Source organism: Teleopsis dalmanni, chromosome 2, assembly GCF_002237135.1.
Source record: "Teleopsis dalmanni isolate 2A chromosome 2, ASM223713v2, whole genome shotgun sequence".
Taxonomy (NCBI): Eukaryota; Metazoa; Arthropoda; class Insecta; order Diptera; family Diopsidae; genus Teleopsis; species Teleopsis dalmanni.
This window is the reverse complement of record NC_051847.1, coordinates 215,194,596-215,220,946: the sequence shown is the minus strand read 5'-3', so window position 1 is coordinate 215,220,946 and position 26,351 is coordinate 215,194,596. Positions and strand designations below refer to the sequence as shown.

The window sequence follows — 26,351 nt, the reverse complement described above, 5'->3', positions numbered from 1 at the left end:
CTAGAATAACAAACAATTTAGCAGATTGAAAGGAACGAGCAACACGCATAAAACTAATAATTGTCGAAAAGTCAATTTCAATTTGGAATTCATAACATTTCCATTCGAAAGCGAGCGCAAAATATTGAATAGATCCTGCGGCAGCTGACTTGACAATGACATTGTACAAGTGGCAGGAAAGTACGCCACCGATGACGGAGTTCAAACTGGATGGATGATGAAGATGATGGCAGCAGTGTTGATGAGAATAGAAATGTTGAAGCTGGGCGAACGCTCGAATGAATAACAAAATTTTAATACGTCAACCACCAAAGAGTACAACTTAGTAGCGTTAAAGGGATAAACGTCATATTTGTTGCAATTTGTTAAGGACGAAAGTGCGTGAAGGCACTCCGCAAATAAACACTTTCCTAAGCTAAATTATACTTCTGCTACATAATTTGTAAAAAGATTTATGTTTTGTTGTTGTGAAAGTCCGTCAGTCCGTCAGTCAGTCAGTCCGTCAGCCAGTCAGTCCCTCTGTCTGTTTGTAGAGTTTTGTATGCATATGTCCATAGCTGTCAGCAATTAACACGCTATTCATCAGCTTTTGACTCTTTGCGTCATACATGAACAATTTAACAGCTTCAATTGAAAGGACTGCGGTATCACAATTGTTCGCTTTCAGGTTTAAAGCCGCTTTTGGGTTGAAATGTCACTGAGAAATCCCAATCAGCATATGTAATCCGCTACGGTTTTAATTCTAATGAATTTAATTAAATTTTATTTAAGCGTATATTGTGAAAATATATAAAAGTATTAGATATTTTTCATAAGCAATTATTTTTTTTAGAAATTCTTTTGAATATTTAATTAATTAAAATCTTATGAAAAAGGTTAGATGACGAAACCTTCACACAGAATTGCTATATAAGTTATAAAATTATTTAAAAAAAAATAAACATTCAGTTTAATATAAAAATAATTAATCATAATGAGCTAAGATTATAGAGAATATATTTATTTATTAAAATAATTGGATTGGTTTGAATATACAATATGTTACACATATGATCCCACATCAAATCCATATGTAGTGTTTATTTTTATAAATCCAGAAAAAGCAATAAACATATATGTCTATATATACTATAATCTATAATAATAATTTTATGTCCCTCACTGAAAAATGCAGACAAAAGGCGTTACCCCTTCGTTCGGAGTCCATATGTGTGTTATAAATGCATGAGATACATTCGTACTCGTATCTGTGATTCTGGAAATATTTATGTGATTGTGCATTTTGCCTAATAACGCTGATTTGTCAAATTTCCACTTATCACTTCTAAAGCCAAATGTCATCGTGTGCTTTATAATTTTAAAATGTTCATTCGTACTTTAATCATTTCGTTTAGAGAGGACATAAATTCTGAAATGTCATCTTACATGGCAATTATGTGTCAAAATGTATCTAAACGTGCACATAAAATGTAGTTTCGTTCACGTGTTAATTGCGCACGCGTGCCAAATGACAAAACGTCAGCTTTTATTATGAAAAGAAAAAAATTTTTTCAAAAATAATCAAAATATCATAAAAGTGTCATATGAAGAAAAGAATTCTTTCTGTTGATTGTCGACTATAAAAAGAGTTTGATTTATCACCTCAAATGAAATTATTAAAATCATTGTTTATAAGTCACAAATCAAAGGCACCAGATATTTTATATTAACTGAAAATATTTATTATAAAAAATGATAACTATTTATATCCAATATCTTACATATTACATATATGTATGATATATATGATATATATGAATTTATTTAGTTATAATTAGAAATGGAATTTCTTATTTAAAAATAGCATTCATATCAGATGTATTATTAACTTATGAATTTAAAAACATTCGATTATATGTATGGGTCTAGTTTACAGAGGTTTTGTCATATAATAAAGCTACGCCAGCGCCACCTATTGCATGAAAACATAATCTAGAATATTTACTTGTCTCATTTTTATATTTAAACATATTTAAATTGAATAATTTAAAACTTGTTTGATTAAATATATTGGTCTAGTTTAAAGAGGTTTTGCCATATACTCGTAATGCTACGCAAGCGCCACCTATTGGATCAAAACATAATCTATAATGTTTACTTGTCTCATTTCCATGTTTAAACATATTTAAATTGAATAATTTAAAATTTATTTGATTACATATATTGGTCTAGTTTAAAGAGGTTTTGCCATATACTCGTAATGCTACGCAAGCGCCACCTATTGCATAAACACATAATCTATAATGTTTACTTGTCTCATTTTCATGTTTAAAGATATTTAAATTCAATTATTTAAAACTTATGAATTAAAAAACATTCGATTAAATGTATTGGTCTAGTGTAAAGAGGTTGTGCCATATAATAATGCTACGCCAGCGCCATCTATTGCATGAAAACATAATCTAGAATGTTTACTTGCCTCACTTTTATGTTTAAAGATATTTAAATTCAATCATTTAAAACTAATTAATTGTTAAAAATAACCGAGTGCTTACTATTGCAATTTAAAAAACATACATAAAATTAATAAAATATTCAATTCCTTAGACCTATTTGGCAGCCTATTGTACTCCTTTAGTAAATATATTTTAACCACCGATAATTTTTATTTGCATACATTTCAAACTATTCAAAATAAAAAATTGTTAAGTTAAATCAAATGTTTATAATGCGGAGAAGATACTGGATATATAAGTTAATTGAATTTATTTTCTTAAATAGAAATTAATTAATCGAAATTAAACAATTACCAATAACTATAATTAATTAATTCAATTATTTGCAGTTGGTAATATAACACAGAAAAGAATTTGTTAATCAATTTTCACAGCAAAATGGCAGCTTTGATATGCATTTGTGATTATTCGAATGATAAAAAGTTTAACTTATCGTCTATGTTAAGAAATTGATGTTTCAGAAGCACCAAAGTAAATTATATAGTATCATATATAGTTTAATTGGCCACCAAGACCTTATCAGGTAATATTGGTTTCTAGAATATATATGGTAAGTTCTCTTTGAATAGAACATAGTGGTACCACATATGCACTTCTATTGATCTAATAATTTGAGAGTGTCGCAAATTTAACTACATAAAATATTAAGTTAAGTAATACAATATACAGGTAGACTTTACACCTGTTTTTCCATGATAATGTAGGACGTTTTATACTATTTGAAGGGTTAAATTCGGAAGCTTAGCAAACGTATTGTATAATCTTTTATTATGAACAACTTCTAAGATAGTACATGTACTTTGTTTATTCTCATATACAGTCTAATTGAATAGAATAGAAACAGATTCACTGGTTTTATTTCATTATACCTAAAGTGTAAAGTTTTGAAGTTAATATAATTGTTAGTTGATGAAGTTACTAATATTTACTTCCGTGATAACACAATGGGCCATTATTTATGCTGTTGCATAGTTTGATGCACAAGGCTGTCACTTCAACCTAAACTAACATTTTATATTAGTATTATCCTTATAATAAACATTATTATAATTAATATTTATTATAAAAATTTTTGGGTTTCCTTTTTTAAAAATTCTATAAGGATCAAAGCGTTAGGAACTCGATCGAACATTAATTGTTTCTTTGTCAGAGTTTTTCCAGATTAAGAATTAATTTCCTAAGAAAATGTTTGAGTTTTGAGGAGTTAAGAGAACTAGACAAATTTGACTTAAAAAAATATATACATTTATAATTGAAATCATATTATGTACTAGAGGATATAGAGGATATAGACTTCGGTGAGATTTTGCATTCTTTGTCATAATTGACTTTTAATAAAAAATTTAGAACATAATTCGATATTTATCACACGTCCTTACTTGCATCTACACAGACTAGAATTTGGCAAGATCTTTATATTCGAATGCAAGTATGTATTCAGAACACGAATTTAATAAATACTTGCATTTGAATATAAAGATCTTGCCAATTTCTAGCCTGTGTAGATGCAAGTAAGGACGTGTGATAAATATCGAATAATGTTCTAAATTTTTTATTAAAAGTCAATTATGATGAAGAAACTAATTTCTAAATGGAGAACAAAATTAATAAATTTGAATAGTTTTCTTGTTCCTTATCCTAATCCTTATCCTTATCCTTGCTTGATGGAACGTGAGTTAGTGCCTAAAGCACTCTTATTCAATAATATCTGTAAACACTTTAATGATCGACTGTGTTAAGAGCTCTGTAGAATTCTGATAATAAGTTTTTAAGATGATTTCATAGAAGCGTAGTTTGAAGCCCACCATATCTTCCTGACAGAATATATATTCTATTTGATTTGAGATTACAATTTTGAATTGGTGTTTTCTTATTCGTTTTTATTATTTTTAAAGAAATGTGGTTTTGTTTAGAAAAATTTTTTAATTTCTCAATTTTTAATGGAACACAAAATTCTCACAATTCTCGTTCTGAGTTTTTCTCGTCCGTACACTATTTCTCTTCTTTGTATGCTAAACTTTGCTGGATGTTAATGCCCTTTTTAACTTCTCTAATCCTGCTTCGAAAGGATGGAATAGTTACATGTACCCTTGATACGCATTGTCACAGACAAACAAACAGACTTTGTTGTAATTGATAAAGCGTTTTGTGTCTTTAATGCGCATTCAGCGTAGCCAAAATCTTTTATGAAAATGCATCGATGAAATTGTCGCAATTACAAAGGAAGAAAATGTGTTTATTTTCTAGAAAAAGAAAATTGTGTGAAATGTTAATGTGTAAAATAGAAAATAGAAATTGGAAATTAGAAAAATGGGAAATCTGAAAACTGAAATGTGAAATGGAAAATGGAAAAGCAGAGTCACACGCACCCAGAACAGCAAATGTGAAATGTACATAAAAGGCAAGAGAAAGATTTAATGTCGACTTTAGTTGATTTATTGCATTCGAAATTTCATTTGCGTTAAGTGTGTTGAGTGCATGTGGCGGAGCTGATGGCTGATGCACACCAAATGCCAGCACCAATGCCAGCACCAATGCCATTGCCAATAGAAAGGACAATTTTGGTGGATTTCAATAGAGCAACAAAGTGCTCAGACCATGGAAAAAGAAATCAAATCAAATAGAAGATAATGGAATGCTAAACACAGCAAAAGAAAGGCATTAAGGAAGGGAGCGTTTTTATTTTAAGATGACGTAACTAATAGCATTAAACTTATTTAAACCATAAAAAACCATAAAAGAAAAACCATACCATACCATTGTAGATGTAGAGGAGTTGTGGGTGTATGTGCAAGTAGCTGTGAATCTTCAATAGGTCAGTATTCGATGCTGAAGAAAATGCTCGCCAAGCCAATTTTCAATTTTTGCTTACATCACTAATTTTTTTGTGGTAGTGAAGCGTAGAAGCGTGAGAAGATTGCTCCCAGTGATTCTACTGTTACCAAAATGATTACACCGTAATTAGATGTGCTCATTTAAAAAGTAATTAAATATTATAAAATTTAATTAAAAAAGTAAAATTGTCAAATCTTTAACTTAAAATCTAAGACATAAAAATACCAACACAAAACATAATTTCAGTTTCCTGACCGCCGGTCCATTCGCAGCCGCAAAAAGAAAATTCATATTTTACAGTGTACCGTTGCAGTACGTAATTCCCATATCCGGGTGGCCTATGCGTATGTTTCCTTATAAACATGCATACGCACTCACGTACATAGATCTGACTCGATTCTGCTCATAGAAGTGTTAACCAACACTGGTGTTAATTTGAACGCTGAACGTTGTCAAAACCATAAAACCAATTGCGTTGCCTACGGATTCGTCAGATTCATCAGATTTCGGATTTTTACAACTTTTTTATGTTCCTCAAAATATTTACTACACGCAGCTCAGTTCATGTTTAGTGCACAGAAAACCACAGCCGAGCTGAAATAGTTCTGCTTCTCACTGCCACTCTGGGGCTATGAGTGGTCCGTCCCTTGTTGGGGCCATTTTAAGTGCGGTATTTACATGGGCAAGTGACACAGATTCTTCGGATAAGATTTACGGATTCGGTATCTCGGCAACAATTAAATTAAGCATCTGTTTAGCTTAAAATGTTATGGGAATTTGTGTTTTTTTCTACATTTTTAAGTTTTATGCTTTCTAATAAATTTGAATTTTTTTTTTTCTTATTATTTTGCATAAAATTTTGTCGCATTTTCTGGGTTCAAATTGTAAAATGTGTGAGAAAAAATTTATTTATTTTTGCTATTTTGTAAATATTTGTGACCAAAGCAAAATATTTTTTTTTTTTGCTCGTAGATACAAATTTGGAGAGCTCATTAAGCTTTAAGTTAGTTTTTTCATTAATTAAAATTTTAAATGTTGCTATTGTTTTTGTTTATTTAATTAACATACTTTTTAGGTAATTTAAATTTGATTTGCGAAAATATTTGCAACATATTTTTTTTTTATATTAAAAGCAAAGATAAACTGACGACAATTTTGTCATAATTAAAATAAACCTAATCAGATGACTTTATTTAAGTATTGTGTAATAATCAACATACATATATATATGAATAAATTAAATGTGACTATTTTTAAAAAGACTTTTCAAAGTACCATGGTACATTATGACGAATGATATCCTCTGGGACCTCAAGATTGATCCCATCAAGAAATAGGTAAGTGATAGAGCCCTGAAATTATTTGCGAAAACTGACAGACTTACCAACACCACGTTATCAAATCTCAGAATGGTTACAGGCTCCTTGGGTAGGTATGCAGATGGGAGGTCAATTATTGCTTAGTCTGATGAAGTTATAAAAATAATCCAGTCAAGGTATAAAGAGGGGTTTTAAAAATACCTCGAGTTAAGAAAGAGTAAAAGTGCTCAAGTCCATTGGCTCAAATAGCTTAAACATGATATTATTAAAAGTAATTTTATTTGAAGTGATTAGATATCTTCAAAGGAGTTTTTTGAGCATTCTTTATTTGAAGGGTTTGAGTTCAGTCGCTTAATGGAGGTCAGTAATGCAATATATTACTTTATGGCTTTCTAAGAATAATAGAATGAGTATTAATACTTAAATATAAATAGTTTGTAAATTGCTTAGATGTTTTTGGTGAATTTGGTGAAAAACGTTTAGGAATATACAAAAAACAACAATCGAAATAAAAGTTAAAATTCTGAAAAAACAAAGCCTTTCCTCTTTTCTGCACACTCTTTTCTTTTATGTTACGCTGAAATATGTCTTAAGTTCCTTAAAACTGGCTGATGTTGATTAAAAACGACTTCAGCAGATTAAAATTGAATAAAGATGATTAAAACTGCCTATAGTTGATCAAAATTAGCTAATCTTGACTAAAACTAGCTGAAATAGATTTAAGTTGGCTAAAGTTGACTAAAGGTTACAAGTTACAAGTCACTAATATAGTACAGATTATATATACCTTCTTCATCAAAAAATCTCAGGAATCTATAAAGAAAATGAGTAATCAAGTTTGTTCTTGATAACATATATGGCCTTCTTTAAAGTACACTTTATTGACAAAAACGTAGGACTGATTCCAAAACTCAGTCCTACGTCCACTTTTTTATGATCTCTTCTGTGTTACTAAAACGCGATCTATAGATTGACTTTTTGAGTCTTTCAAACATGAAGAATTCATAGGAAGCATATGAACAGCATAATAGCCCAATCTGACGAATTTGGTTGCTGTCCGATTATTTTCGTACTGTTCTTGGTTAATAGCTAATGGATAAGGATGTCGGTATGCGAACTGATTTCTTTATTTTCTTTGCTAAGTTGCTAAAACGCGAACTAAGGAACAGTTTTAAGAGTCATTCAAACAAGGAAAATTCGCTAGAAGCCAAATCGGGGAAATTCAATGGTATTTGTATTAGATCAAAAACTCGTGGATAGCTAGTTTCTAATGTTACAAAGTGCGAAAGTGCGTATTCGTGGTGTTAGTTGCACAAGTTACTTGCCTTACAATCAGGTCCTTTTAGATAACGCCATTGTAATATATTTAAACTGTGAATCTGAACTTCTTGAATCTGAACTTTAAGTGGATTTAATATTTTGTATGACATTGAGCATAGGTATATATAAGTTAACACCCGCGGCCTTCCAATCCGCCCCGGCGCAATGTTTCATTAGCCGCAGAATCATGGAATATTATTCGATCACGTAATTGCTAACAAACGGGAAATCCACTTGATTGTCAGGAAATATTCTATTTAGTTTTTGTAGCCCCCAACTCGACAATGAAGCTTCTTCACTTTTTCTTGACCTATTGAATGTAAGCACACACAAACTAATTGTTTTATTATAATTAATCATTATATACATATATATATAAATTATACAGTATACAGTAACAGATTCTTATTGTTCAGTCAATATTCTTATATTGACTGATCATGCACTGCTACATCAAGCAACATTTTGTGCTCTCTTTGTGGACCCAGAATAGTTCCAAAAAGTGATATCCACCTAGATACATGTTTCTTAAGCATCACTGCCAGCCAAATTCCCGGAATGGGTATTGAGGTAGAAAAATAGGTTGAAATTAACTATTTTAGGTTGAAATAGGTTGAAATTAACTATTTTAAAAGCTAAGGATAAACGAAAGTTATGTCAAGTTATAGTCAATTTGTCTTGTAAGAATATTATTGGAGTGATTTTCTTAAGTCAAAGAAATTCTAAATATTCATCACATAATATTCGTATATGAATATCAATGAATAAAATCTGATATTATAGTTTTTCTCTTGATTGTATTACTAGTAAAATATAGTTTTAGAAAACTTGTAGACTTCTTATTTATTACCATTACTAATCACTTATTTCTTTATAGTTGAACTAAGGTCTAACTTAAATCTGAAGCAAGTGATACATTTAATTTAATTTATTGCCAACATTTTATTGAACATTTAAGGTATTGTGGTTGATTCATTGCAAGCAAATTTATGCAATATTCCATCTATATGTCTGTCTCCCGGTCCAATGCAAAAGATGTGAGCTATATATTCCAAACTAATTATAAATTACTCTAATAAATAAATAAACGTCATTGCGCCAAAAGTAATTGACATACACCATCCTAATGAGACGTAGTACTCGCCAAGGCAACTAGGCATTCCAACAACAAAATAACAAATCGTTTTATTTATGCACTCAGATAAGGCAACTGCGGAACAAACATTTTTATTATTTTAGATTGTTTATATCATATAAAAATCATATAAAATATAATTTACAGCCTTTCTGTTTTTATTTTAATTTTTTTTTTAAATTTTCATATAATAAAATTGTAGTTTTCGTTCAGATGGGCACACAGAGTAGATACAGTAGCGCAAAGGCAGGCACTGAATAAACAGTTATACTGCGTCAAGAATTTATGAGAGAGGTAACAAATCTGTCACGAATTCAAATAAAAAAATATTTGCAAGATACTTTTGTTATTACGAGGAATATTCAGATGAATAATATACAGATGAGACGAATCTTGCTAGAATTTATAACATGAATAAGATAAAAATATTTGTATGAATGAAAACTTAATATATAAATAAGTTATTTACATATTTGCTTTGATAGAATGAAAATCTGAGAATCACAGATACATGTATTTGGAGCAATAAAGTTTTAGCCCATATACTCGTATATGAGTGAAGTCTGAATTGCAAGTGTAATTTATGTTAACCGCAACTAAAAAATTACACTTAAAAAGATAGCAACCTTTAAGGTTAACTGGTTTCTAAGATACTTCTATTAACTTATCTTAGAGTTTTGGTATAGACTACTTTACTAGTTTCTAATGTCAGTTGATAGAAACATTGATTTATGTTAGCAAAGTTTTCCATTCAATGTTATAGGGGTCAATTATTCAATATGTATTTAGTTTCGAGATAAATTTTCTTGTATTTGTAAATCAGAAAACGAGTATATTGTGCGGATCAAGTAAGAAATTTCTGTTAAAACTAATTGAGAGTAATAAAAAATTTTATATTTTGTGATATCCTGAAGCTTAATCTTACTATTATTACTATATAAAGTCCATTTACTTTTACATTCACCTTTATTTGCTAGAATGAGGCGCTCAACAATGATTCATAATGCAATGGCTGGAATATTTAGTTACTCAAGATGAAAATGTTTTTAGTAGATCAATAACAAACATGACTTTCCTCCTACCGGACAGATGTCATATGACAATGACGTGGTCGTTATAGTATAACCATTTATCTTATCTAAACATTCGTACTTGTCAGTTACTGTAAAGATATTTAACTTTTTCAATTTTATTTTATTGAGTGATATTAAAAAATCCGTCGGTTTCGTCGCTAGATGGTGTTGGTACCCATATATAATTCTATTATATCTATTATGACATTTTAGGTCACATTCTTTTATGTTGGTAGTTGTGTGATACGTCGCTCTTATATTGATCTTATGGTACATTATTTTAAAATGAGTGATATATCTGAAAAAATACACTATGTGATGGTGACGATACTGTCAGTTAATGCCACACTCAGGAGTTGTTTGTTCAATTCTGTTTCGGAAATTTCTGTATTAAAGATATGCCACCTTCCGTTCCGCCAAGTTTGTTAATTTATTCTTATTTAACTTTGGTCTTTGGTTATTAGAAATCAACAAATAAACTTTAACACACATCTATCTATAAGATACAAATTCAATGTACCAGACTCTGTAAAAATAAGAGAAACTCTTAAATTTTTAATAATTATAAAAACAGTTAAACTTTGAAGTGAACCGTCCTTTGGTTGGGTCAATGTAATGCCAATATCCTTTATTTTTAGAACTTATCCGTATTTAAAAAAAATTTAATTCGAAGTAAATTTATTTTGCAAATGTCAGCAAAAAGATTTTGTTTTTAATTTATTTTTTTAACGTCAGCTGTTGAAGTTAATTAACTTAATAAAAGCAAAAAGAGGGCTAAAACGGTTAAAGTCAAAACACAGATACATTTTAGCAGAGACAGCATAAAAAAAATAAAGGACGGTTTAAATATGGAGGAAGGAAAGGAATTACCGAGAGCAAATGCCCACTAATGTGCTTAAATAAATTTTCTCCATTTAAGCCAATTAGTCCAGCGAACAAACGAACGTTTTGTTTCTTGTCAACTTTTTTACTGCCTGTCGCTGGTCCTGCCGCTTCAGCTTCAGCATCAGATTCAGCTGCAATTGCCGTCGTTGTCGCAGTTGCCTACAAAGGTTGCCTGCAAATGTATCTTTTTTGATTTTGTTGCTGCTTCAACTTTATTGAAGCCGTTTGAACTTCATCATCTTAGCTGCACATCCGTGGGATTAAAATTGTAGTTGCTTGATTAAGATCTGTTTTTCTTTTTTGAAGTACTTTATTTGCATGGAAGATATTCGTCGTATAGAACATAACATATAATCTTATACTAAGCATTAGAATAGAAACTTATTTGGTAGTAACTTAAAGTTATACTCCATAAGTAACTAAGACAAAGTCGAAGTTATTAAAATATTGTTTAGATATGCTTATAAATGTAATGAAAAGTATATATGAGTACTTGTTGAGCAAAGTATTTCAGTACTGTTTTATAGATGTATCAAGTAATGAACACTTAACTTTCATCGTAGTTAAAATGAAGATATTCAGTTAAAAATGATAAACTTAACGAACTAATATACTTATGTTCTATTTTTAATATATTTTATTTTACAAATACTCCATACTTCATACTGATTTAAGTCATATGCAATTAAAGCATAATACCTTGTTTAAGTCATCATTTTGTTCATACAAAAGAAGTCTAACTTTTTGCTAAAATAATTTTTGATTCAGTTTTTAAAACTGGTAAAATGAAAGTCTGTTCAATACTAAAAAATCCTTAAAGTTTCCAAAAACCTAGACTTAGTCTTGCCCCCTCAACAGTAAATTATGGACTAAAGTTTTTGAAGTAATTTAATTGAAATTGATCAGATTGTTTTATCGATTGTGTATCTAACCAGCATTGTATCTTTTCATAAATGCGAGTTTTTTTTCTCTAAAATTAAAATACTTCAAAAATATTGGCGAATGTCATAACAAATTGTATTTTATGGAACTTAACTTCAATTTTGTTGATCTTCGGTTATTTGTGCACCTTGAAGCGGTTCGTTTGAAGCTTGAGTACATTTCACAATCTCCAAATTAAGTGCATTATTGAAGCACTTTTGATTTAGTTTTTATTTCATAATTAGCAGAGTACATGATGAAGGCTTTCGTTTTCTTAAGTGATCTCAATCTGGTATTAAACAGAAGATGACTTTTCGGGAATCAAGTTTTTTTTTATTTCTGTATATTGTGTAAATATGAATGTAATGAGGTTATATATCATATTGACAATAAAGATTGAATAATTTGATTGATATTAAATTTTGGGTGGCTTATTTGCTAAGATGTTATGTATTGTCTTAACTCCAAATTTAGCAGCAATAAACAAATTTTGTGCAACTGATATAAATTGTATGAATTTTAATACCATGGCATAAGTGAGTCTAGACTAAGGCTAAATATTTATGTATTTATTTAAAAGTTTTTAAATTTATTTATTAAACATCTTATAAAATTTTCACAATGGTAACACCTAATATGGGCTGTAGCCAATTTCTGATATATCTGAGTTGTTTTAACTTTTGGTAGTTGATTCTTGTTTATTTCTAAGTAATGTGGATTTTATAGAATCAAGTCTGACCGTGTAAGATTTGCGATAATTAGGTAGTCCATGAGTACAATAAACGTTGATTATGTAGATTTAAGCCAATATCAGTGTATACCTTAGTTGCTTTAATCATATGTTACTAATAAAGTAAGATAGTCCGAAAGTCTATTTATTAATTACTATTAAGTAATATAGTAATTTAACTCATAAAAACCAAAGAAGTATCTATATAAAGAATTCAATTCTTGGTTGGTCCATGAGTCCTAATAGCACTTTCAAATCGTTTAATTAAGACATTTTGGTTTCCAACTAGTTGTTGTTGGGTTATTTGCGTTAGTAACACTACATCACGTACATTTAAGAAGGATTATAAATTATTTTTTGATAAACTCAATACTATATCTCATAGTAAAAAACATTTAATTGAAGTATAAATTTAGTACTTGAATTAATTAAAGTTGAATTTATTCACATATATATAACATAATGAATAAGTAACATTTAGTATTACTTTAAACATTGACAAGACAGTAACTAAAATGGGTAATTTTTAAATGTCAATTAACGTATGCTACCTTCTGTCATTTGGCCTGATAGCGACACATCAAGGCAATTAGACAATGTCACAAATTTTTACCCAGAAGAAAAAATGAATAATTTACTAAAGGTAAAACTAATACAAATCGAGCAAAAGTGTAAACGTCACTCAGCCCCTCATTGAACTCTTGAAATAATTAATAAAACTAAATGAAAATTATTAAAATTCAGTTTCCAGCACAAAAATAGGAACTGAACTGAGCGAACATGTCAGGCGTATGAATATTTGATAATTTAATTAGCAAAACGCAGGACACGTTTACACGTACACCGAATGCTTAAAATGCTTAAATGTAATTGCTTGTAAAAATGTTAACTTAAGGACTGAAATAAATGTTAAAACAAATTCAGGAATCTAACAAAGTATATAAAAAAAAGACGGTAACGAAAGTATGGCTAATAGTATTTTTACGTGCGATCACGCACTTTTGCACTCAACCTTGGGTTGATTTTTTCCTTCATTTAACTAATTTTTTTTTTTTTGTTTTGTGGGGTTTTTCGAATTATGGTCAACTGACTGGGACATCTTTACTTAAACAGAATTTCCATAATTAAGCAATAATTATGTGGTCTGTGTGGTGTGAGTTGTAGCGCATAAGTGAGTTCGGTGAGTTGGTGTGTGTCAGGTTTAGGGTGTATAAAAGCTAAAAATGTCACTAAGATGCCACATTGTAGCCCTGCCCACAAGTTCGAGATACAAAAAAGGATATGCGAAAGTCATTTATATTAATTTTCATAACTCGTTGATGAATTCTGTGCGATGTCGTAAAAGTGCCACATATTAAATTAAATTCAAGCAACGCCAAGAGTTGGCGAGGCGAAATTCGTCGTACTTGAAACCTTAGTTGCCCGTTTTAACGAAGACGAATTGATTTTTTATTTAAATTTCATTTGGTTGTATATTAAGTACAACACCTTAAAACCAAAAGATAAAGAATAGAAGAACTCACTACAGCTCCCACTTACTTTCGCGAAGAGACGACATTGCTTACATGTTTTAATTCACTAAAATCATGACAATTGACTCACGTGATTTTTATTGTTCCCGTACTTGAAGTTGTTGTTGCTGGTGCTGTTGTTACTGCTATTGTTGTTGCAATCATACTTGATGTTGTAATAGAATTTAGAGTGCGTGCCAATGAGTCATAATGCATATTTTGTACCGTGCATCATATCACTGATGTAACTACAATCATCACCTATTTTTTGACTTTGGTGAATGGTCGGTCGAAAGTTAGGCAGAGGTGACAGAAATTATTACTCACCTTCAGCGTAACTTATGAAGAGATATATGTTAACCCATGATAACCTGATGTCAGTTAGTTTTAATAGAAGTACAAATTGAGTAATGAATAAAAGTATGTTCTTTTAAAAAACGAATGAGAGAAGATAGAGATATTTAAGAAGTTAGGGGACAACATGTTACAATCTGTCCCCATGCCTTAATACTAATTGTAACTCCGAAGCAACATTTCATAATGAATAGAGATGTCGTGGAGTAATCCCAGTTCCATATATGATTAGAGTGTACACACGCCACACAGGAATAACACAGTTTGTGTGTATGTACACTGCAAAAGTCTTCATATTTCAACACTTATTGAATATAAACTTTTAAGGATGTTTTATATTTTTAAAATATTTATCATATTAAACATTTTAAGGACTTGTATGAGTCGTAACAATAACTTTACTGAATAACAAAGTTAGCAAAGATAATAAGTCCATTTTACTTAAAAATCTTGTTGAACTTGTGTTAATTATTGTATGATCACAATGAATCATTCAATTAATGTTAATATCAAACAGTCATATTATATAAGACATTTATGTAAGTAGCTGAAATGGATGAAATGGATTAGAGACAGAGACAAAAAATATTGGGGACAGGGTTGGAAATTTCATAATTAGTCGAAAGCATTCAGGAGCTTAAGTAAAAGCATTTTTAGACTACAGATTCTGTTGGGTGAGCAAAATTATAGCACCTTTATGTACTTGAATGTAGACCAAAGTAGTCCTAAACAGTGGCTTTAAACATATTTTCAGTTGTCTTTCATTTGACACCAGCGAGCATCTGTAGGAGTTCCAATGTGGACGACAGATGGCTTCAATAAAGAGACAGGATTGGGTATTTCACAACCAGTCGAAAACATACAGAAACGTGAATACTTGACTAATTTCTCCCCCGTGACTAATTTCTTGGTTAGAGATTTTCTAGAATGAGCTGATTTTGGATTCTGAAAGCAATGACTGATTTCTAGACCAGAGATTTTGTTGTGTGAGCTAAATTATAGCATCTCTATGTACTTGAATCTAGACTAAAGCAGTTGTAAACAGTGGCATAACACATGTATTCAGTTGACAGATGCCAACGAGCATCTGTAAGAGTATCAATATTGGAGGCAAGCTTCAACCATGCCATGTTTATTACGGCATCTTCATGCACTGCTGTAGCAGGTAGGATGAATCTTTGAGTATGCTATGATTAATGAGCTTGGTGATTTTAAATATAATTTATTTAATTTATTTAATTAGAAGTAGTAGACACAGATTTTTTTGAAATTTGTTTTAAAATTTACATAACTAAGCTTTTGAAATAAACTTCACTTATATAGAATTATAATATATATTCCACAAAAGTTGTGTAAAAATATATACAATAAGAAGTGTTAACAACTTTATTATATTTTTCTCTGTTACAATTACACTTTTTATACCTCACAATGGCCAAAAAACCTGAGTCTTCCTGTTCGAAATTCATTAAGGCTTCTGAATGCATAATATATAATGGCATTGCTGAAGCATCGAACTATATAGACTGCAGCTTCATTAGCAAATCTGAGTTCAAGTTTGATCACATGGCTGAGGAATGTGAATGTACTGACTGCAATTTCATCAAATCACCTGAGTTTAAGTATGATGCAATATCTGAAGAATCTGAGTGTTTTGAATTAAGTTTTATCAAACGCCCTCAGTGCTTATATGAATCGGATAGTAGTTATGAATACAGCGAATCATCCGACGAAGAGTTTCTCACTATCACCAATAAATCAAATGTAAAATTTAATGAGGTAAATAAATTGTTAATTTAAATATTAATTTGATTTATATTTTACTTTTAATTAATATTCGAAAATTGATTTATTTATTAATATTGCAGGCGCTTGCTCGGTACACACGTGAACTGATGCAAAAAAACGCTAAAAGTTTACGAAGCGTTTTGCAATATGATATAACCTCTTCCTCATCGGAAGAGCTGAGCGAAACTGATGATGATTATACATATGACTTGGTTAGGAAACATAAAGAGATGAATTTGTTGAAAGATAACACAAAACTGGCACTTGACTTCGGCACAGACGGTGAATCTGAAAGTGAGGATTCAGAATTTGGAGAAAAAACGCCCGTAGCTAACTTGAGTGCAACACCAAAAGCAGATTACGGAATCGCCATGAATAGTTTAGTAGCTCTTTACAGTACTTATACTATAAATAACGAAAGTCTGAAAAACTTTAAATTTAATCCAAATGTCGCTAAGCAACGCCGATATAAGATGCCAAAGTATAGCACTGACTATGATCTTGAAGTGTTGAACACAAATGAAAGGGTATGGCAGCAGTAAGTATTTTGTTTAATATTTAAAAATATTTCTAATTATAAACATTTAAATTAATGTTCATTTCTTTTAAATTAATATAGATTTAAAAATAAATATGCATATAAACACGCTGCACCAAAAAATATTAAACAATCCTATCAGTCCGCTAGAGACCAAGCGATTTTGTCATTGGGTAACCTTTTGTTTTGTCCCGCTAAGTTTATATACTCAATCGATTTTAAGTATCCAAAAATTATTAAAACTAGGGTATGTATTAAATTAATTGTCATAGGTGTAAGTATTTTTAAAATTAAAATATTTTATAGCTCTTTCGCATGTTCTTTAAATCTTCTTCTGCCAAGCTCTAAACTGGTTCTTAACATGGAAAAAGAGGGTAAACCCGAAGTATATATCTAAGACTTTTTATTACAATTTCGATTCTGTAAGACAATTTATATTTAGCAAACCAAAATTAAAAATATGTGTCAAAATTAATAAAGTAAAAATTGTTATTGTAACTGAAATTTGAAGGACTTCTTTTTATTTTAATTATTTCCTGAACAAATTTTTAGTGCATTAGAAATTATTTTAATAGGTTAATAAGTTTTAATAGGTCCAATGAAATTATAAAAAAAAAACTATGTATTCTTTCGATAATTCAGGGTAGTATAGTAGCATATCATTCAATCAGTTAACCATTATGTCAAGCTTGCAAGTGGAAAATATTAAAATCCAAACGAACGAGAAGAAATGGGTTCTATTGATTTAAATTGAAGAATTATCTAGTCTACCTAGAATATTTTAATTTCCAGTTAACCATCTTGTGTACATATTGAAAATGCAAAAATTTGAAAGTAAAATGGAACAGTTTGCTAGAGTACTTACAATATCCTAGTCTTTTAAGAATCTAAGCAAAAAGAGTAAAAAGGAGCATGAACATGTCTAGTCTTATAAAAACATACAATACGTAATATAATATGTAATATAATATGTAATATAATTTCCTTTTAATTGGAATGAGAACCAACCAACTATCATAATGAACTGCAATCTCTTAACTACCAATTGGCTTAATGAAGTTGTGCACGATGTAAGGACATTTTATGAATTATTATCCTAATAATAATAATTACACTTATGTGGTTGGGTGGGATTGGTGTCACTAGGAAATACAATTTTGGTATCACTAAGAAATACTCTTATATTAAATGACAACATTCCTAGTTGTAAATTTTAACTTTTCGCAGACGTATGTAATCACTTATATCTCAATAATTACTTAATATTTCAAAGTCAATTAGTTTATATTCTCATGTCAAATAAGCTCCGCTACCATAATTAACATTGGTCCTTTTAATCTCTTGTCTCTTATTTTGAGATAAGAAACTAACAAGTGGAATAACTTTAAAATGAATATTTTCTTAAAACAAATTAATTTTTTAAACTATGAGTTTTTTAATAAACTCCTTAATTAAATAATTTATTATCCAATTTGTTTAAATTGCTTATTATTCTTTTAAGAATAAACTTCCAACTAAAAAACTGACAGCTAATGTCAATGGCACATATTTTGACAAACTGTCAAAAATATTTGGAAAATCAATAATTAAGCTCTCGAGCTGGCAGCATCAGTTGGGCCAGCATAAGCACAACACAGTAGTAAAAGCTTTCCACTTTCCTTCCACATGGCATAATGAGAGCATTTCTGTTGGATGCTCTTTGGCTTTTTGCTTCGCTGTCAACACACCAAACCAATAACGGGAAGAAAAACAACAACAAACAACACGCGAAAAAAACAGAATTGCAGTCTTTGTATTTGCAAATTGTTTTGGTTCATTGATGAGATATGAGAGTAAACAGTGGACATATCGGCACATGCTGTGGTTTTTGTTTTTGTTTAGAATGTAGGTGCCGTGTGACAACAACAACGACAGCGATAGCGACAGCGACAATGAGCAGAGTGTGTGTGGGTGACAAGGGAAGTTTAATACAAAAACTAATGCGGTTTACTGTGTGAAATGCTTATGGAAAATGCTTATACCACTGAGCAATTTGACAATTGAACTGAAGCTCTTTGTATGTGAGGCGTTTAGCACAAGTGCTACCTACCGTACGAGTATTTTATATCAAACAATTGTTTTGGGAGCAGACAGCTTCAATACACACACACACACACACACACACTATTAAAGAAGTGCTTACAAAACATTTGATGATATTTTGCAGGATGCTCATTTTTGACAGTTATGGATGCTATACTGTATACGACGGTATGAAAAAAATTGCGTGGAAACGAGTTGAGTTGAGATTTTTGCTTTGTCGCGTTTCGCTGCTGTGCTGCTGTCATTTTCACTTTGACAAAAGCAGTGCAAGTGAAATTTTTTTGTTGTTGGACACTTTTGACCAAATCGAATAAATTTTTGTGATATTTTTAATTAATATATAAGTCCAAAATACATAAAATGTGTACACATTGCAAATTAAATGTTCCTAAAAAGTTAAAAGAAAGCAATTGAGCAGAAAACGTTAGTTTGTGACTGAAAAAAATTGTTTGCAAAATTTTTCGCGAGAAAAAAAAAACGCAAGTTTGTCTAGAAATTAGAAATTTTGCTGTCGCGGTGTATTTGTTGTTTTTTTCCTTGTTTTCTATTTATTGGTTTAGTGATTTTTTTATGCCTTGCCATTGTTTAACTTTATTTGTCTCTGCGTGTTAGTGTTAGTGTTGTTGTTGCTATTGTTGGTTGACTTGATAGTGTCAAAACAAAAGCTGCCATAGACGTATTGTCCTTGGTGGCGACGGTTTTCCGTGCCGTGGTAGTATGAAGCACGTCTGGCACATCCAGCGTGTGAATTTTCGTCATCAGCCGCCACAGTAGCATCATCGCCTTTGACAGTTCTTTGATGTTGTTTCGTTGAAAGGAAAAAACTTCCGCGTTGTGTTTACATTTTATGTTTCTAAGCTCTCGTATCTCGTGTGGAGAGCATTTAAGCATTGGAGCATTGGCGTTTATGTGCTGGATTCTCGTGGCTCAATTGATGGAGCATTTGTTTTGAAATTGAGTATGTCAACACGCATTCGGTACAGTGACGTCCATTAAGTTTCGTTGTTTATACTTTTTTTTGCGTGAATAAAAACTTCATTAAAATTTACTTTATGTGATTTTTTATTGCATTTTTTATTATATGCAAAGGACACAAAATCAACTTACGATATGAAATACAACTGCGGGATATCAACAGGTTTTTTACCGGTAATTAATGGGTAAGCACAAGTATATTTTAGTTTTTATATTGGTATTAATAATAATTTTAAATTACTATTAATTTTGTTTTAAAATAAATAAATAAAAATAATAGACATAATAGTAACTAATTAATATGAAAAAAGTAAAATTAAACAATTGAATTAAATAAATGCTTGTCTTACATATAATAAAATATTAATTAGAACAGTGGCGTCACTTTTTAAAGCGCTAGGGAATGAAATAGCTTAGAAGAGTCTCTTTTCTATTTTTTAATATAAAAGTATGAAATGTCCAACAGTTTTGACGTTCTTTGACTATTGCGTTTGAGCATCCGTTCCTGTACCTCTCCATTTAAATACCATTAAAATATATAGACTATAACTTTATTTTATTCGAAAATTTTTCGAATATTTTATTCGAAAATTATTCGAATATTTTATTCAAAAATTATTTAAATATTTTATTCGAAAATTATTCAGATATATTATTCGAAAATTATTCGAATAATTTTTTTGGAAATTATTCGAATTCATTTCTTAACACTTTCCGCAACTTTAATAAAACAATTGGTGCTTAAGAGACTGGTGTCATTATGGTAGTTGATTATTTAAATATTTTATTTAATAAATATTCGAATATTTTGTTCGGAATAATTCGAAAATTAATCGGATATTATTCGAATATTTTATTTTTAAAATATATTTTGTATTTTTTTTTATGTTTATTAGAACTGTGAAGTGATTTGGATATTACTTCATATCATATATTTATTATATCGAAGCTCGAAGATATCCTTAATACCGGAATAACTATACATATAGAATAAGAGGAAATACGTACTCATGAGTAATTCCTCAAAATGTTTTCAACAATTTGTGATGTCCTTATATTAGGCTTCATCTTCATTTTCATTTCATTTCAAGTTTGACGCATAAACTCTTATCTTCATAAGGAAAGTTTCGCTGCGTACAACAGTTTAGTACGCACGAATCATTATAGCTATCCATATGGAGCCACGTGGAAACTATGTGTTAACTTAAAGCGAACAGTGGCAAGGATCGTGCTGTTATTTATCAAGTTGAATGCAATTAGACACTTTATATTTGTATGTGCACTCTTTCATAATTTGGGGTGGGAGGATCGTGTGGGTTTGTCAGAGGTGGATGGGTTGTATTGGTTAGAAAATTAATTTAAAGTTCAGATATAAAAATATAGTTTAAGGTAATCTATTATATCTAGTATAAGACTCCTGAAACTCTTTCGTAGAGTTTCAACTTTAAGACTCCTCCATGTAAACGCCACTGTGCTTAGAAAAAAAGTGTAATTCAGTGAGTGATTGCGAGAATAGAGTTATTTGTAAGAAACTTTTCTAAGATAATAAAATATGACATATGTATAGGGTGTAATGAATGCGATCACTTGCAATCTCTAGTATGATCAAAAATAAGTTTGAAACTACTTAGCAAAAGTTAAGGTAGTTAAGTTTACTTTGATAAAGTGTTAAAATAAGTCAAAGTAATATTTTTCCATATGAAAAAAGTATAAAAATTAAAAAAAAGTTATATCCATATATTTCTATTGAAATTAAAAACGTGTCACAGTTCCATTGCTATCCACTCCAACATCCAACACACTTGATGAGTTTTCATGCATACAAACATTTGCTCACATACCACAATAAGTAAACTCATAGAGCATTAAACTATTTAAGCACTTAATAACAAAGACTTTAATCCTTAAAATGGCTTAACCGAAATAACCATGCCAAATTGAATGGAACTGACTGCATTTATTTGCCTCTTGTGCTGCAACCCAAACATACATTGGCTCTTTTGATTCGCCCGGTGGCGGTTTGGTGCAATAGTTGATTTTCAATAGTTTGTGAACCGGTACCTATGGTTCGTCCGTCCATAGATTGCACTATAAAGCGCATTACACGTTTAAGGAAAATTGTTACAATAACAACAACAAAAACAAGCTATGGTAAAAAAAAGAAATAACAAAGTGAAATGAACAATCAACGAACGTTTCATGGTTGACATTTCACATGACAGGTTTGTAATGCGATTTAGTGGGATAAAGCACAACCGAACTATGTAATACCCATACAATAACCGATCCAGACACAGCAGGACGCAGCCAGGCCATGCATGCATGCAGCAATAAATTTTGGTCTCAGCGATTCGAGAATCGCTAGTTTGAAGAGAAAGTTAATTAAAGTAATGAGTTTTTGTATTATTGAAAATTCCTTTCAATATTTTAGTAAAATAATAATAAAATGAGTTTTAGAAATAATAGCTTCTTATAAATTTTTCTATGTAAATAGAAATCTGAACTATGTAAAGACTAATTTAATATTTTTTTCTGGTTTTAATCTAAAGTGAAAAGTTGATTTGAAGTCAATTTTTTTATTAATTTGGGATTAATGAGCTAATTTTCAATATTACTATATTAATAAGATAGATTATAAGATATTTTTCTTCTTAAGACAAGACCTCTGGTCAGATATCTACAAAAAAAGTTTGGGATGTAAATCTATCAAACAATTTCATCGCAGATTAAATTGACTTACAATTTAATCTATCAATTGACAAACAAATTGTTAAGGGAAACGAACACTAATATCTCCTTGATAGCAAAACATATAATATATTTGATATAATAATAGAATGGAATTTTCATCCATTTAATATAATACACATATAAGTCAGAATTTTTTTAAGTCTCTTAAATACTTCGTACAGATAGGGTATTTGGCTCTAACAAATTTTTCTCTACAGATCTGCACATTCAACATTCTTTTTCTTTGGTTACTCTCTACCCGATCAATTAGTCTTTGTTAAGATTTTTCCATCGGTTTCGTCAAAAATTAAATTACTGTATTAAATTTTTTATTAATAAATTTTCGCCTATATATATCCTTCGTGGAAGAAAGGATTTAATGGTACACGAAGCCACAAATATTGAAGAAAGTTATAAGTAACCCATTGATTTTTGAATGCGTATCAACATTTTCCTTAAGTTCATGTATCAGAACGGTATCATAGGTATGTTAGTAGGTAGGTAGGCAGTTACGTGAAAGCGAATGAGGATCGAATCCTCATCCATTTGTTATGAAAGCCAGCCGAATGCAATGATAAATTCAAGTATGTCAATGTTAATACCAATTTTAAAATATTGTTGACTGTATTAAAAATGACGTGCCCGAAAACTTAAGTCAGGTTTTAGATAAGCCTGAGTATAGACTGCTCCGGTATCGGTTCAAGCGGCGGTAGAGATGTACTAAAAGAGAAAGAGAACGCTCAAAAAGCTTAAGCCTGATTCCGCACAAGCCCGAATATATACACAGTGACTGTGTCGGTGTCTCCTCCAGCGGCGGAAGACATGTCCTAAATGAGATTTGATAGAGCAGATCAAGTCTGTAGATTTATGCCGTCCTATAGTCAAGTGTCCCATAACGTTCAATATTCTCTCAGATACAGTTGATTTTCTTTTATGTACTACGTAATTTTACGTCAACGCTACATAGGTATAAGCAAACAGTAACTTATTATAGCAGACAATTTCTTTATTGTACGTCTCTTTCTTTGGAAGGTATTCGTGATATATGAAACTACAAGTATCGAAGGATGTCAAAGTAGCACCTTAATCTCTGCGCTACTAACAATAATTCCCATATGTTAAAATAAGTGTGCGTTTAGAAACAGTAACCACATTTAGATTGAAATAAGCTACAATACAGACTAAAGGTCTGACAACATATTCGAATATTCTGATCTTGGAACTGCAATATCTTTTTATGGGATGTATTACACAATTATTGACACATTGTCCTTGATGTTTCATTGTAAGCATTGTATTTGAGTTTTTAATAATCTCAGTGGTATAAATGAATGAAAAATATTCTTATTCAATAGAATATAAGAAATTTAGTATTCTAAATTATGTAAAACTGAGATTTAATTAATAAATTCTAAACTTAAGCGTATAATAAAAATGAAATATAGCCTTTAAGACTGCTTATTAACAAAACAAATCAAATAAATCAAATTAATCGAACTTTAAACTCAATAATTACAAAGAATATAGAAAGATATAGAATCAACTCTTGTGGAATCTTGGTTATAATCAACTTAAGTATTCAATAAAAATTTAAATAACAAATACGTTTGTTTCGAAATATAAAATAATATATTTGAATAATCAAATATATATGTATACAATCACAATAAGTGTTTTTTGTATATATGTATATGTAAAGATGTATTCATAAGAAAGATGAATATATACCATATATATGATTTAACTAACTTAATGTGCCATTAAAAATAACTACTAATGTGCACCTTACACAATTGGTTAGACAAATGGAATGACCGAAAAAGTCACGACATTGCCGGTAAAAGTTGAAAATGTTTTAGTTAAGAATCTGTTGTTCCACTAAACAAAATCCGAAAATCTGAAATGGCCGCGGTAACTCTTTGCCCAGCCGAACTAAACATCAACAAGTTGAGTGAAGTAAAAAATTGTACCAGACCAACTGTGGAGACAACACATTAAAATAAACGACCGCCAATCCATCTTCTTTTTGTCTCGTCGATTGTTCGAAACTAACAAAAAATTTCAATAGAAAAATAATGAAATACTCGTAGTACAAAATTCAAGATACAAAATGGAAAATGGATTGAAATGAACTTCAAACTTAGACCAAAGCCGGTGTAGCCACTTTGGGGGCTCAGCGTTGTGCAGGTACATTTTTTGTAGGTTGTTTGTGTGGTTGCTGGTGATTGTGAGAGACTGGTAATGGTAATTTTAGACAAAGGCGAGCAGTTTTTGACATAAGACAACTTTTAAAACACAAAAAAAAAATGATATTGAAAAAAAGTATCTGTGGACTACGACAGTTTGTAAGCAGATAAGTCTTTCACCGCCAAGTGTGAGATTGGTTACATTTTCTATACTTCTTCAGTCATTTCTATTGTCTTAAATTTCTTTGGAGTTAAAAGTAAAGCAGAATGCAATGAGAAAAAATTTTTTGGTTAATGTCTTGACAGATAACGAAATATATGTACACATATATATAGATGTATTTAGAAAAAGTTGTCAATGTACGAACTAAACATTTCTTAATATTCCATTATTAACATAGTAAATACTATATTGGTATCTTTGAAATTATTTAATTTTTTAATGGAACAATTAAGTGAAGTGAAACTGGTACTCTCCTACCAGAGAGCAATATCTTAATAACTTACGCATTCACACGCCACGCACACCTTTTGCTGCAATTGTGCTCATCATTAAATAGTCACAACGTGTGGGTACACAAATCCACTTTATTTAATGAGCATCAAATGTCTTGTATTTTCCCATTACTAATATATTATTCAGCAGTAAGAAACTTACATTTCAATTAATAAAAACTCATACTCTCACATAGTAGGTACAAGTATCGGGCGCATAGTATTGGTCGGTATGTGGTATACAAAGCAGGAACTCCTAGACAAATGACAGAAACACATATCAAATTTATATTAAAGTATCCCCTGCCAACTCAATTGCTTTCCCGTTCATAAGCTACTACTACTATGGCTACTAGTATAATCACTTTGCTTACACCTTTGGGAATAACTTTGACAGCAGCAATACTCGTAGCAGGGACAATAGCACCAGGAAGCATAAAAATAATATTAAAATAGATACCATTAAGTTCCAAGCTCACTCGCCAAACATGCGAAACCAATTGAGCACAAAAGAAGAAAAATTAAACGTCATTTATACAAACAACCAAACTGGATTTCGGTCAACAAATCCATTTGCAGTAGGATTTGTTATTGTTGTGTTGCTTTCTAATGTTGCTGAGATGTTGCAATTAATTTTGACACAGTTTTGACGAAGAAATTTTGTAGTTCGTACAAATTTGAAATCAATCCATTTTGACTAGTTTCTATAGAGAGTCTGAGACACTTTTGTGATTTGTTTTCACCTTTATAGGCTTTTAGTATTCTTTTTAATTGTCAGAGGTACTGAAAGAATATGCTTCTGTTGTTTGATAGTTCATATATGAGATTAAGTATAGATGTATGGAAGAACAGTGTTAAAAAACAATATCACTAATTAATTTTAAAATAGTTTAAATTAATTAGATGATCCAAGAAAGTATCATGATAATAAGATTCGTACGTGATAAATGAAGCTTCATTTTTGAAATCCCATGATATT

At 30.3% G+C, this 26,351-nt stretch overlaps 1 protein-coding gene across 1 annotated transcript; it reads left to right on the top strand.

The window, feature by feature from the left end:
• The first annotated feature begins 15,926 nt into the window (after window positions 1-15,926).
• LOC119681350 lies at window positions 15,927-17,268 on the top strand. The gene is made up of 4 exons (XM_038094517.1): window positions 15,927-16,357; window positions 16,447-16,904; window positions 16,986-17,151; window positions 17,211-17,268. The coding sequence occupies exons 1-4, from the start codon at window positions 16,010-16,012 to the stop codon at window positions 17,250-17,252; spliced, it is 1,014 nt and encodes a 337-aa protein (XP_037950445.1). The 5' UTR covers window positions 15,927-16,009; the 3' UTR covers window positions 17,253-17,268.
• Window positions 17,269-26,351: the final 9,083 nt, after the last annotated feature.